General features: G+C 39.5%; 2 protein-coding genes across 3 annotated transcripts; one reads left to right on the top strand and one right to left on the bottom strand.

Annotated features, from left to right (window-relative positions):
• The first annotated feature begins 1568 nt into the window (after positions 1-1568).
• stmn4 (stathmin-like 4) lies at positions 1569-10421 on the top strand. Of its 2 annotated transcripts, none has more exons than XM_017718448.2 (6): positions 1569-1726; positions 5186-5249; positions 5440-5535; positions 7457-7662; positions 7778-7969; positions 9280-10421. In XM_017718448.2, exons 2-6 carry the CDS (start codon positions 5237-5239, stop codon positions 9337-9339), a joined length of 567 nt encoding a protein of 188 aa, XP_017573937.1. In that variant the 5' UTR covers positions 1569-1726; positions 5186-5236; the 3' UTR covers positions 9340-10421. The 2 variants fall into 2 exon arrangements, with proteins under 2 accessions (XP_017573937.1, XP_037394032.1); XM_037538135.1 differs by lacking the exon at positions 1569-1726 and adding an exon at positions 1886-1907.
• Positions 10422-11097: 676 nt separating this feature from the next.
• Positions 11098-14887, bottom strand: il17a/f3 (interleukin 17a/f3). The gene is made up of 3 exons (XM_017718449.2): positions 14795-14887; positions 14010-14254; positions 11098-11887 (listed from the first exon to the last, which is right to left on the bottom strand). Exons 1-3 carry the CDS (start codon positions 14807-14809, stop codon positions 11644-11646), a joined length of 504 nt encoding a protein of 167 aa, XP_017573938.1. The 5' UTR covers positions 14810-14887; the 3' UTR covers positions 11098-11643.

The raw sequence follows: 14887 nt of genomic DNA on the forward strand, positions 1-14887 counted from the left end.
GTGTTGTGAAAATGAAATGAGAGCAACTCGTTTCTTAATCTCAGTTCGTCTCTGACATTCTTGCCGAAACCAGTCGTGTGTAAAGAGGTCGCACACCAGCCTCTTTCTCACCACATGTGTCTGTATGGTGGATGTGGTGGTGGGTTTTGCCAGGGCTTTGCATACAGGACAAACAGGAAGGAGCACTCAAACTCAAATCTGCTCTTGCAAGATTTCCCTTATAATCACAAACAGCAATCATACAAAACAGAAGCCCCAAGCATTCAGTTTCATGTGCATCTCTTTTTATATTTACAGCATTTGGCAGAGACTCTTATCCAGAGTGACTTACAATTCAATCATTGTACACACATAGACTAAGGTAGTGTTGGGAGTCTTGCCCAAGGACTCTTATTGGTATAGTGTAGGGTGTTTACCCAGGCAGGGTTTGAACACCAGTCTACAGCATAGAAGGCAGAGGTGTTACCCACTACACTATACCAACCTTTTAGTGAGTAATTCAGTCATCCTAGCTGTAATCAATGGATCTATATTGCTAAACTGAGGGCTAAAAGCATATTAAGACCACCAGGGAGAAAAAAGAAGAAAAGGGCCCAGAAATGCTGAAAACAGTATAAGCTACTTGCACTTCCATCTGTGTTAAAGAACATTGTAAACTTGCCCTCTAAGACAATCTGTGCATATGATTTCTAAATACAAGCAAGGCATTGCATTTTGAGTGAGTCTTCACCACCACGCTGGATTTCTAGTAAATAATTCAAATATGTTGGGAAGCCCCCTTCTCCTCCCCAGCATGGACCCCCAGAGGACCACACAAAGTGTTAACACACATCTAACACACACATTTTACCTCTCAGAATCCCTTTCTCCCCCTCTCTCATTCTTTCTCTGTCTCTTTCTCTCCTTCTTTCCCTTCTCTATTTTCCTCTTTTAATTTTTTCTCTTTCCCCCTCCCTTGTACTCTCATTCTTCTTCTCATTATTTCTTTCTCCCTTCTATCCCTTCTCCCTCTCTATACCCCTCTCTCTGGCCCTCTCTTCCACTACCTCTCTTTTTCTTTCTCTATCCCTTTATCCCTTTCTTTCCCTCCTCTCTCTCACCAACTCTCTTTCTCTCCCTCTTTTTCCTTCCCTCTTCCACTCTTTTTACCTCTTTGTCATCTCTCTCCCTCTCTTTCTCTGCCTAACCCCCCTCTTTCTCTCTCTATCTCTCTTTCCCCTTTTCTGTTCCTTCTCCCCTCTATCTCTCCTTCTTTGCCTCCCCTCTCTCCCACTATCTCTATCTCTCTATTTTTGTCTGTCTCTTACTCTTTCTCTTTCTCTCTTTTTATCCCTATACAATTTGTAGTGCTTCTCTCTTTCTGTTTTTCTATTTCTCTCTTTTTCTCCCCCTTTCTGTCTGTCTCCCCCTACCCCTTATAAGCCCTCTTTCTTTATTTTTCTCTCTCTCCCTCTCATTCTCTCTCTCTCCCTCTGTGCACTATGTACTATATATTTCTCTCCATCCCTCTCACTCCCTCCGCCTCTCCTCTCCATCCTCTGAAGTAGAGATGCTGGCTCCACCAATGGCAGCACAGAGAGGTGATGTCATGCACTAGGAGTGGTACTGCTGCCGATGCTGCTGAGCTCCTGTATCCGAGGAGCACCCGACACAGAGAGAAAGCAAGAGAGAGAGAGAGAGAGGGAGGAAGAGAGAGGAATAAGCACCACATTTCCAAGGAGAGGGGGTAAGTGTGCACCTCACCAAAACAGGCCAGACTGCAGATGAGATGAGCTCTTATGGTGAAATGTTTTGACCGCTTTTGTTGTCGGTGAGCACCGATCTGTGACAGACTTCGGCTTTCGGACTGATTTGCTGCATCAGGCATTAAGAAGAACTCTGTGTTCCTTCGTGGCCTGTTTCTATTGGTCAGTGGTCATGCATGTGATTTTGTCTAGCGGCTCTGTTAAAGTGGATTCTTATACACACACAGGGGGGGTGTTTATGGATCTGTGTGGTATGACATAATGGAGTGGTGTGTCGAGCAAACAATGTCATATACATGTATATGTAAGCTGTCATTCCAGCAAGGGTTGTCATTGTCAAGGGTTGTCATTGGGATATGTTCCTTATTTATATGAGGAAGATGGAACAGGACTGCAGAATGATGACATCATGAGTATTTATCATTCTGAGGCAAATGGGGAAAGTTATTAACTAAGGTCAAACACGAAAACAATAAGGGCACCATATTTTGGCTTCAAATTTCAACCAAATCCAGTTATTCCTTGTGATCCTGAGATGTTATGACACGCTTAACCTCTGAGGGATGCGAGCTGCTCTGGTTCTTCTTGCTGTGCTATTGACAAGCTGTAAATAACCAGCTACGTCTGCAGGAAGCGGGTATTGATCGGAGCACTGGGTGTGGGTTTGGGAGGTTGAGCAAGGTTAGCATGTGTGTGTGTATACAGTGCTGTGCAAAAGTCAAGAAACCACCATTTATTTGCTCAATTTCCAGTCAAATTAGTTCAAGTGTTTAGTTTTGTCCATGCAGGAGATACATCTGAGGAGATTATATATAAGATAAAGCTTTATCTTATATTAAGCTTTCATCTTTGAGAGAAAATCAGGCTCCACTTTTGCATCAGAGCTGAAAAAATCCACATTTGTTTCTGTCCTTCCTTCCACTGTGAGAAGACAACTCAGCACTGTGGGTCTGAAAGGATGTGTAGCTGTCAAGAAGCCATTACTGGGAAAATGACATAGACAAACCAAACAGAGAAGCTGCTGATGCTCTCAAAACAATAGGCTGACCACCCCAGAGTCCAGACCTCAACATCACTGAATGTGTTTGGGGTTAATTGGATTGTGAGAAGCAGAAAATATAACCAACTTCTAAGCCTGAATTTCAGATGTGTGGAAAAATATTCCTGCACATTTCTTTGGAAACCTGAAAGTGAGTCTCCTGAAAAGAATGCAAGCTGTAAGACAAAGACTGAACCACAGTAAATACTGAGAAAATTGTTACTGTATGTAGTTACTGAGGTGTCCGTATTTTCTGGTAAATATATCGCTGCTGTCGGAAAAAAATCTCACATCTCCAATTTAGTCATTTTTCACTTTTTGGCATAATTTGAAAGCACCTGTTATTCTTTGTAAGGTATGTAAATTTCAAGAATGGACCAAAAGAAATGGCCTAAAATGACTTGGAAAAAAGTCTGGTTCCACTGATTTACTTTAAGGTAGGTTTTTTTCCTTTTCCTGTAAAGTCACCATCCTGAGGTTAAAAAAATAAGCTTAAAGGTCATTTTAACTGAGAATGAAATAAATGAGGGGTGACCACTGAATTTTGCACAGTATTGTACAGCAGTGATCCATGTAGGAAAACCAAAGAAAAGCAAGTCATTTAAAAACATTTGTTGTAGTTACTGAGGTTGCAGATAGTTTTAGGTTTAGGCTGAGGCTTAGAAATGGCCCTTTATTTTGTGGGAGTGTGTGTGTGTGTGTGTGTGTGTGGGTGTGGGTGTGTGTGTGTGTGTGTGTGTGTGGCTGTGTGTTTGAGTAATGGGGCAGGGTCGCTCTCTGAGTGGTCTCTCTCTGCAGGGCGCGTGTCACCATTACCCATAATTATGTGGGGATGCAGGGTGGCCGCCCATGGCTCCTGAGCTCTAATGGAGTGGCATATTCTCTGCGTGTCAAACAGGCCATGCCGCATGCTTTCATTACACTCTAATGCCTGCTGTGATATCCAATTTAAAGCTGGTATCACAGAAGGTGTCTTAGACGTCTAGTCCTCACATTATTATTTATGCTCCGACATACATTTAGGCCTCCATCAGCAGGACAGTGTAAACACTGTAGAGGCCACGTCCTGATGTTCCTCATCAGAATTCATGTCATTCCCTCAGTAAGTGTCAGGGCAAACTCACAATGGGGCCAGTCATTCTCAGATCTGTTTAATGGGGAGCATAAAAGCCCGCTGTAGTGTTAGCATTTTAATGCTAGTTTGGTGAGACAGTCAGTTTAACCTCAGAATGTAGAGGTTTGTTACACAACATTTCATTTTTTCTTAGTTTTTGCTTATTTTGGGAGTTTATCATGATTTGGTTATTATATGATGTAATATATACCATTTCACAGCTCTACTCATTTTTAGATTACAAGTCACTAGAATTGCTCCACCCATTTTGAAATGTCAAAAGTCTTTGAAAAGCCTTCTTAACAAAGTCTAATTTAATTCATTTAAGTGATTTTACAGTGGCTAAATCACCTAGAGAGTATGGAAGAGCACTGCTGGCGTGGAGCTCCACTGATATTCATGCAGAGCAAAGAAACTTTGAGGAGTGAAACATCACAATTTCAGTTAAAAGGCAGCAACTCAACCTCCTCCAGATGAGACTTTTTCAAGTGTTTTGTTATTTAAATGTTTTTAATAAAGAATGAAATCAGATTTGGAAGCAATGCTGCCCCGATGTGAACAAAGTCTGGAAATTATTCTAAAAATCATAAATATATATATATATATATATGCTGAACAATCAGAACAAAGCCTCATATCTCCAAAATGACTTTACAGGATTTAATGTAAGTCAACAAAGCAAAAGTTTTTTCCAAGTCATTTTGGGCCTCACAAGTAATGTGAAAAGCAACAGACATTTATTAATTATGTCAAAACTGAACAATTAAAAAAAATATGTATGTGTGTGTATATAGATATATGTATATAGACTGTTGACAGATTCATATAGATATGGACTGACAATTTTGGAATATATAAGATAAAACATGGACTTGGAAATAGACATGAAAATATATTAATTTGAAGGAAACCCTATGCTGTACACTATTTCTAATATTGTTATAATATAATTACCACATTATCATTTTCTATAGACCTATAATGATCATGACAAAGATCCTCACTTTTACCTTAATTAGTTGAAGCCTTGTAATCCACAAACATGCATAAGGAATCTTGAGTTCCCCTTATATTTAGAAAAAAGTATGTGATTATTGTAATTACGTAATTGAAGATCTTGAGTAACCTATTAGTTTCTGCTACTGTGCTGACAGGACATTTTGTCTGGGGTAAGTTGACACGTATGCATATGCTGACAAGGCTGTAGAGTAAGGTCATGATGTGATCTGCATCCTTCTCTCTCTCTCTCTCTCTCTCTCTCTCTCTCTCTCTCTCCCTCCCTCATAGGAAACAGCAGAGAAAGTGCATCATACTGAGTGAGGAACGAGAACTGACAGAATGACACTGACAGGTATTTTCCCATAAGAATCATTTACTTACATTCATTTATATTATGTTAATTACCTACTTCAAATTAAGAGATTTCAAACATTACATGCCGACTCCACAAGGCATCAGTTGTTATTACCCAGTCATACTTATAGTTTCTTTGAAAGAACTGTTGTGTGAGCTTTTGAATAACGCACAGTTTCTTTCCACAGCCTACCTAGACAAGCTAAAGGAGCTCCCTCTGGTGTCACGCTTCTGTTCCTGCATCAACTCCATCCCTGTAGACCAGTCAGTCTACAAGGCCGAAGGTAAACAGCAGAATATGCAGAATATAGAGCAGAAAGAATAGTCTTAGATGGCCTGTCGTAACAACTTCTACCTGACCTCTTCATCATGTGTGTTTCAGTACTCTCAAGCTTAACTAGTACAGCTTCAAAGAATAGCGTGATGAGCAATACGATTTGTCTAACCAAGTGAGCAGTTAAAAAAACACTCTGAGCATCTTCAACACGCTTTCAATAACCATCTGTGGGGTAGAGAAATTGTAGAGAGCACTCTGCATGCCCTCGAGGGCATCCCTGAGCAAGTCCAAAAAAATGGGTTGATATGGAGCATTTGAGCAAAATCATAGTTTATAAATGCTTAAACATTTTAATGTAAAATAATATGTTTATTTCCTGACCCCTGAATAGCATAAAACATTTAACACTGCTGTTATATTTTAAGAGCTTTTAAAATTGTAAAGTTTAAAAACTCCTATTTTAAAATAGGAGTTTAAACAGAGTCCATGACATCAGGGAGCGCTTTCAGCCAATGAGCTGCTCTGCTCACCAACCAATCAGCACTCACTAACAGTAATCCCAGCATTCTGCTGCCCAAAACCCATTTGTTGTAGAAAAAAGGAAATATATAGGTTATATAAGTTTTCTTTGCTTTTTTAGTGAAATACATCCTTGTACTTTCTAAAGTTAAAGGAAAGTTCTGGGCAAGTGATTTAAAACTATTTTAACTTTTCTTTTTTAGCCATTGATCTCCCTTTGCGCCCATTCATTGAGGACTCATTTGCGGGTGCCCTCTGCTGTTTAGCAGTCCTGTTTTTGATACAACGGGGGGAACAGGAAGTAGCCAGGTTCCTCATAAACCAGCTCTGCTGTGGGGCACGATCATGTTGGCCCCATACTGAGAGCAGCCAATAAAAAATAATGAATTTACATACGTCCAGACGCTTAGTAAATGTCGTTTATGGTTTGAGTGTTGCTACACAGCTACCCACTGTTCCTCATCAGCTGTGGTAGCCACTCGTAATACCAAAGTGCTGTGATGAGTGAAGTCGAAAACATAATAAAAATTATATTTGGTGCCAAACATTAGATCAGAAATTCGAGACTGAACATTTGAGATACACCAGCCAGAGGATTTCAGCATCATTCAGTCTGGAAAGGACAAAAACTGCTCCTTCAGTCCAGAGAGGTTCAAGAGAAAAACATGTAGTGAGTGTAACTGCTTTCCTTGCCTGGCCGTGCTATACTATCACTTGAATTCATTCATGGATTGCTGGACATTAAGAGAAATGGTTTTGACAAGTTTGCCCAGATGAAAGATTATCATGCATCTTTTCTTTTCTAGCAGTGATCATCACTAGTGAGTCATTCTGTGTTATTACAAGGCGTGTTATTCCTAATGCCCAGAAAGCATGTTTCCCTGCTCTGACATGCTGCTTTGGATATGTAGTTGCAGACCACAATGATCATGCACTGCTAGATAACCTTGGATTTGTAATGTGATTTTGTATAACCAGGTTTGGTGAGATCTAATGTCGATATCATATCACTTATATTTGTATCTCCACTTCCACCAAGTCTAGCACCATGTTACATTAATTTATGATTTCATCAATAGAGTGCGTTTGTGTTTGGGTCAGGTTTGTGTGTAGTTTCATTGACATGTCAGCTGCTGCCCGTACAGTTTATTGTGCCTCACCAAGCTTTCTGTGGCAGAGACACCATTGGTAATATATATTTGAATACTTTTAGGCCTGACTGACATCAGGTAACTCCTTAAAAGGCCAGGGTCTAACAGCAGGCCCAAAGTTTTATTACACACTTCTATAATCTAAGAATAGCTCAACCAGTTTGCATTGAAGTCCCTGTAGCTAACAATTATGCCTTTGTAGGTAATAAACCTGGGATTTTAGGGGGTTAACATTATATTACCCTGCTCTTCTTGTAGATGCAGTGGATCTCAACTGGTGCGAGATCAAAGACGTAGAGGTTATCGAGCTGAACAAGCGAGCATCTGGTCAGGCTTTTGAGGTGATCCTGAAACCCCCATCGTTTGACGGCGTACCCGAGCTGAATACCTCCATGCCCCATCGCAGGGACCCCTCACTTGAGGAGATCCAGAAAAAGCTGGAGGCTGCAGAGGAGAGACGAAAGGTTGGAATTCATGTGCAATCTCTCTCTCTGCTTCACAATCTGTTGATTTTATTTCAACCCAAAAGTTTTCATGGCCAAAATAGTGAAAGACTTAACACAGACTGCCTTTATCCAGTGCCAGGAAGCAGAGCTCCTGAAACACCTTGCGGAGAAGAGAGAGCACGAGAGGGAAGTCATCCAGAAAGCCTTTGAGGAGAACAACAACTTCATCAAGAACGCAAAAGAGAAGCTGGAGCAGAAAATGGAGGCCAACAAGGAAAACCGGGAGGCCCTGCTGGCAGCCATGCTGGAGAGGCTTCAGGAAAAGGTACCATTTGCATGACAAACTGATTAGGCTGTTGTTCCCAACCTGAATCATTTCAAGGCAACAAGATGAATTAAGATGGTTGAGTTTTGAGGGAGGATGAAAACATAGCAGATGCACTAATACTATAAACTATACTCACCGGCCACTTTATTAGGTACACCCTAGTTAGTAAAAGGTTGGACCCCCTTTTGCCTTCAGAACTGCCTTAATTCTTCGTGGCAAACTTTCAACAAGGTGTTGGAAACGTTCCTCAGAGATTTTGGTTGGTTATTTGAGTTCCTGTTGCCTTTCTATCATCTCGAACCAGTCTGCCCATTCTCCTCTGACCTCTCACATCAACAAGGCATTTTCGTCCACACAAAGGGCTCTTCGGATTGATGCTGTGGTTCTATATAGAGACATTTTGAAAAGAGTTCTACATAGCACCAAAAAAGGTTCTCCTATTTGTAACAAGCTTGACATTGTAACAATAGAAGAACCCTTTTAGGTGCTATACAGAACCTTATGTACAACACATTCCCCATCAATCTGAAGAACACTTTCATGATGCAAAGAAACCTTTATCCATGTAAATGATTCTTTGAGTGTTTATGTTTCTACATAGAACCACTGTCTTTACTAAAGAAACCTTAAAGAGCCACATCTTTTCAAGAGCGTCTACAGTACATATGCTATATATTGTACACATGTAGAGGTCCTATAAGGTACACACTTAAACTTGACGGTTCTCCCAGGTTTCTTTAGTAAAGAAAATGTTTTTATATAGAACCATGCACACTCAAAGAACCCTTTGCATGATTAAAGGGTTCTTAAGATTGATGCAGCATGTGCCGTAGATGGTTCTATATAGAGTCTTTTTGAGAAGGATTCTATATGATATAAAAATATTATCTACTATTGTAAGAAGCCTGACATTGTAACAACAGAAGAACCCTTGTTCTATATAGAAGAACCCTTGGGTTGTATGTAGAAGCACATACAACACATTCTCCATTGATCCGAAGATCCCTTTCATGATGCAAAGAACCCTTTAATCATGCAAATGGTTCTTAGAACACTTATCATGCAAAAGCAGCTCATTACATGGTTGTGAGTGGAAATGAAGGGAAGTGTCTCTGTTGAAGTGACAATAATGTTCCTCCCACTTTTGTAGATGTATAAAGGGTTGGTCTGATCACCCACAGCTTTGCTGTCCCTGCATGTGTAATTAGAATAAGGAGTTTGTTGTTGTGCTCCTTACTTTCAGCCGACTCCCCCTAATTCGTGAATGAATATCGAATAAGCCAGGATTGTTTTTTTTATGCTTTTAGGACAAGCACGCAGAAGAAGTGAGGAAAAATAAGGAGCTGAAGGAGGAGGCCTGCCGGTAGAGGAGGAGATGGCGGAGGAGGACTGCTTTGGCTAGTCAAAGAAAAAAAACAAGAAAAAAGCAGCCATGGCGATGGAAAGCAGGAGAATGAAGAAGGAAAGAAGTAATGGAGGCTCATAGTGGACATTGCTAATGACAATTTGAATCACACTAAATCTTTTTTTGTGCGGTTTAACAATGTCAAAACTAAAAAATGTCATGAAAAAAAGATCAAAAGATGTGTTTTTTTGTCTAGATGGTAATGCAAGGTGCACCAATGTTCTAGTGTTCAAGTCTGGACGGCAGAGAAAATGGATAATTGGTACAAACCGAGCTGATGGTGTAGGGAACAGATGGAAACCAAGTTATAATGGAAAGACACTTACACCAACAACTAAGATCAGTAAGATGGAGAGGTTAACAGTTAGATATCACATTTCACAGCTCAAAAGCTTCTTTTTCTTGCCAATGTATGAAGACTAGCAAAGTAAGCTATGCATGTTTAATCACAGATCTTTAATGGAGACAGAACACAAGTCAATAAAACGAGTCAATAATACAGGATTCCCTCACATTGCATTAGATCTGTTGCTCATGATGATGCAGTTTATGTTGACATGATGATTATTATGAAGCTCATAACTATTAGCCTGTTCATGATTTAATGCCTGGATCCAACTAATGCTAATCTAAGCACAATACAAAAGCACATAGCCTTCTTTGCATCAAGCCTGGATGATATTTATAAACAGGTCACGCCGGATGAAGAAAGAGATGGGAGAAATAAAAACGCGCTTATGTGTAAAATAAAGCGCCAGTTTAAGAAGCTGCCTCAGTATTACTTGGAAATGGTGCACTTTGTTTTGGCATGAAATTGTGTTTTTTCCTTTGCGTAAACTGTGGTCATTCCTTGTACCTGTAAACTGCAAAAAGACTGAAGAGGACTTTGTATTTGTGTTAAAAAAAAAGACATTCAGTGATGAGAATTGATGTGAATTGTTGAGGAGGCATATGTATATAATGGACCCCACTTGCTGCCTATGTTTGTGGTTGCCCTAAACTCTGTTTTGACATGGTCAGTAAAAGCTTCTCTTGACTAAACGACCCAGTTGTAATTTGCGACCTTTGTTTGATCTACAGTGGTCCATGTCTCATTGAGTTAAGTTAAAATGATGAAGAGGAAAAGTGGCCAGACACCCTCATCTGTAAACAGTACCAGCAAAAAATTGTGGACACTTTCGGACCTTTTCCAAACGTTTTTAAAATCATGTGCTATATGTCCAAAAGTATCCACACAGGCCTTGTAAGGTGTTATTACTACTGACACAGGTGGCTAATTGTATAATCGAAATTCCTATAAAAAAGCATTGCCAATTTGAGGTATCTGCATATGCTGTATCACCATAACCAGTGTCCAGCATTAGCTATAGAGATATAAAGCCACCCAGCACTGGGAGTGATGGAGCTCCATCCAGTACATTTAGGATGAGCTGGAGTGACGTTTGTGATTCAGAACTAATGATCCAACCTCAGTACCTGACCTCACTAATGCTCTTGTGGCTGAATGCAATCAAATCCTCACAGCAATGTTCCAACATGCAGTGTGAAGCCTTTCCAGAAGAGCAGGGGCTGTTACGCCAGGAAAAGGGGTGCAAACTCCTTGTTAAAACCTTCAATTGCACAAGCAATGGATGAACAGGTGTCTACAAACATTTGGACATATACTACATGAAATAACATACGTGGAATTATGTATTTAACTCAAAATATCAGATTATATTTCAGATTTTTTTAAATGCACCCTTAAAAATAAAGGTTCCTCAGTGGTTCTTGGTTTGGATGATCTTTCATTGGTGTAGAAACCTTATATTATGTGGAGGTTTTTAAAACCTTACAAAGGATCTTTAAACTCACATCTCGGTTACAAAAATGGAAGAACCACCCACTTAAGGGTTCTTTAGAGAACCTCAAAGGTTTTTCTCTATTCCATCACCCAGAAGAATCCAGCTGCCATCTCTATTTAGTGAATAGAGTGTAGCCCCTTTAGCCTTGATGCAGCTTCCCTCAAACAATTTCAAAAAACACATTTTTAAAATTTCATTTGTTATATATTCATGCACCTGTATGAACTTCATTATTTATGCTTTTATCGTAAAAGAAAAAAAAGAAATTTCTTTCTATATTCAATAAATTGTGTCCAAACAATTGACTAGTACTTTGTCACAATTGTAGTTAAAGCAATAAATATGGTAGCCTACAGATACAGAAGGCCCTAAAACCGAGCTGTTCCTGTCAGCAACAGCAGACTGTAGAAGAAAGAGCTGCATTATGACATCTGATACACAACGGTGGGTAAAGTGCATGTGCAGCCCACACTGATGGTCATTTTCTCCAGCTGGAGGGTGTACTTCTTCTTTTTGCTCTTCACTCTTCTGAGGACCAGGATCTGGTAGTAGACAGGTTTGGATTGCAGACTGGTGTCTTCATGTCCGTCTTTGGTTATGCAGCCTTTTCGCTCACACTTCGCCTCAAAGATGAGGCTGGGGATGCGGGATTCATCATAAGAGGCCCTGGAATGAAAGGAGTACACGATAAAGCCCAGTTTACACATTAAAAATGAAATGACACATTATACAAATAAATACTTCACACAGTGAGTGCGTTTACATGTGCTCAATAATCCAATCATAATCAGTTTTCTGTAATCTGATGCTTCAAATGGTCATGTAAACACCATACTTCGATCTACAAATCTGATTTTAAAAGTCTGATAAAGAGAGCTGGGTTGAAGCTCAGTAATCAGATTTCTCAGTGCATGTGAACTCTTACTCTGATTTCTTTCCAATTTCTCCTTCTTCATATGTGCGAAAACAGACCAGATATAAGTGAGCAGCATTGCCATTAGATAGCAGCAAAACACTTTTGGAGCGACGCTGAAACCAAATACATGCTTGACGAAATGAGGGGTTTAAATATTTTCTAGATGATATATGTTCATATTTTCAGGTAAAGTGGTGCAATTTAAAAAAAAAGCTGTGGTATGAGTGACAGGTTTGAGTTTACGTTACGTTTATGTCACATATTTTTCTGTGAGTTTACTGGCTGGTTGCAAAGCAGAACTATTGCCAGCCTGCCTAATGTAGACCCGGAGTTTCCCATTATCTGATTACACATGTGCATGTAAACCTGTTGATCAGATTACTGCAGATATCAGATTATAAAGTGCATGTAAACACACTCTGTGTTTTCATGAAACCTGACCTAATCTAGTTTAACAAGCCTCAATTGCAAGAAAAGGAAAGGCTAATATAAATAGAAAGCAATGATCAGTAAATACTGTTTGACATGTATTTAGTTCAAAACAGCACAAAAACACAACATTTGATGTTTTTCCTTGTGAACTTGTTGGGGCTTTTGTGGATTGGCATTGTCAAATTGAAATAAGCATGTTGCCTATGAAAAAGATGTCATCTAGAAGGCAGCATATCATCGCTGTCAGAACAAAACTTTGTGTCGCCATTTTTTTATTTTTTAGCATGATTTGAAAATACCAGCTGTCCTTTACAATACTTAGTAATCCTCAGAATACATACATTACCCAAAATGTTTAACTTCTAATAGTACATAGAAAATGGTTGGTGTGTACAGTTACATACAGATGCACTGCAAACACTTTGCTACTAAAATGTTTTGCATTGTGGCTGATCCTTATAGTCTCTAGTGGTCACTTTCATGATCTTCTCTGACCACAGAGTCTTCCAGGAGGCTTGATTAATACACACATTGATAACTATATGCTCACATTTAGGAAAATAGTTATAAAACTGAAGCAAACTAAATCTAAAGGTTACAAGGAAATAAAAACATTACTAATCAAACAAATATAAAACAAATAATGCAATATATTTTCGCCCTCTGCGAGGCACAAGCCAATCTGCTGTGTATAGAGCTATTAATATTGATTATATTAGTAACTGTGTAACCAAATAATAATTCAGCCAAATTTTGGAAAAGGGCCAGGAAGCCTTGAAAAATTCTGTTTTGCAAAAATGCATATAAAGAATTATGTTTATTGCTGTAAGAGAGATCAGTAGGAGAGTTCTCAAGTATTCATTACAAGTCTTCAGATATTATCACAAGTAATTAGTTGGTATGAAGAAGGAAATTTTAACTGATGTTTGAGTTTAAGTAACTGTGAGAGCGCTAGTATCATTTAGTTATATTCATACATGTTTTCAAAGGATCATACAGTCCACTATGTACACTATGCATCCAAAAGTTTGTATACACCTACTCAACCAATGTTTTTGTATGAAACCAAAGGTTTTAACAGGGAGTTTGTACCCCTTTGCTGCATTATCAGTCCCTACTCTTCTGGGAAGGCTTTACTGTAGATATTGAAACATTGCTGTGAGGATCTGATTGCATTCAGCCACATGGCATTAGTAAGATCACGCACTGATGTTGATGATTAGTGATATACTACTGCTAATGCTCCACAGCCCAATGCTGGGAGTTTTATACCTAAATTCACTAATTACAAGTTATAGACTGTAACCAGTCTGTTGATGCTATGATGTAATGATACAACTTCTGAATTCAATTATGGTACCAAAATAGAAGTTCCTGAACTGAGCATATGCAGCTTCCTATAAACTTCGTTTTGGAAACAAAGTTTTTAAACAGACTCACTCATATGTCCACGGTGAGGTGGACAGATTTGGAGAAACAAGGGGGGAATCAGATGGATTTATTAGATCTTGATCCAGACTAATCCAGAGTTTTCTCATCTTCCCTCGTGAGCCCCGGTTAGGTTTGCTCAGTGCAGCCACAGCCCTGGACTTCCCTTTCTTCTTCCCTCTGCTTCTCTGTGAGGGAGAACTATCCTCTCCGAGCAGCAGTGCCACCATGACCACCACCAACATAGCCCTGAAAAACTAGGAGGAGAGATAAACAGAGCAGAAGAGAAGAGAAGAGAAGAGAAGAGAAGAGAAGAGAAGAGAAGAGAAGAGAAGAGAAGAGAAGAGAAGAGAAGAGAAAAGAGAAGAGAAGAGGGCATCAGAAAAGTTTAATGTCCTACAAACCTGTTGCCTTCAAACCGATAGAAATACAATAGAAATACATTGCCTTCAAACCGATTAGATACATAGAAAAGTCTTATGAATGCATCTTGTGCTCAAATTTATCACTTCAGCCTTTCATTTTAGATTAAATAAGAGAAGGAAATGAATTTGATAAAAGTCATTTCCTTTGCTGAGCGTGGCGGGATGTCCTAACTAGTTTAGTTTTATACATGAAACTATTTTATTCCCACTCAAGTCTTGGTTTGGTAGCCACTTTTGCTTCTACTTGAGTCGCTGTTTCATTGTAGTAAGAAATCTGAGCACAGATGCTGCCACTACCCACCTACACTTCTAACATAATGTCTGGCAAAGCAACAACAAACGACCAAGTACAGGAAAAAGTACAGTACTAACCACTGAGACCCGCATCTTCAGAAAATCAGCGACGCTGCCGATACTCTGGTCCTTCCTCAGAGTGCATCTGCCCTGTTCAGAGCTCAGTGAGGG

Source organism: Pygocentrus nattereri, chromosome 4 (assembly GCF_015220715.1).
Source record: "Pygocentrus nattereri isolate fPygNat1 chromosome 4, fPygNat1.pri, whole genome shotgun sequence".
Taxonomy (NCBI): Eukaryota; Metazoa; Chordata; class Actinopteri; order Characiformes; family Serrasalmidae; genus Pygocentrus; species Pygocentrus nattereri.

Bases quoted from the DNA above. Each gene is read 5' to 3' on its own strand.
- il17a/f3 (XM_017718449.2), bottom strand. The intron at 11,888-14,009 runs GTGAGTCTGTTT...CTTTCATTCCAG, and splicing joins ACCTCACCGTGGACATATGA to GGCCTCTTATGATGAATCCC.
- stmn4 (XM_017718448.2), top strand. The intron at 7,663-7,777 runs GTTGGAATTCAT...GCCTTTATCCAG, and splicing joins CTGCAGAGGAGAGACGAAAG to TGCCAGGAAGCAGAGCTCCT. The intron at 7,970-9,279 runs GTACCATTTGCA...TTATGCTTTTAG, and splicing joins TGGAGAGGCTTCAGGAAAAG to GACAAGCACGCAGAAGAAGT.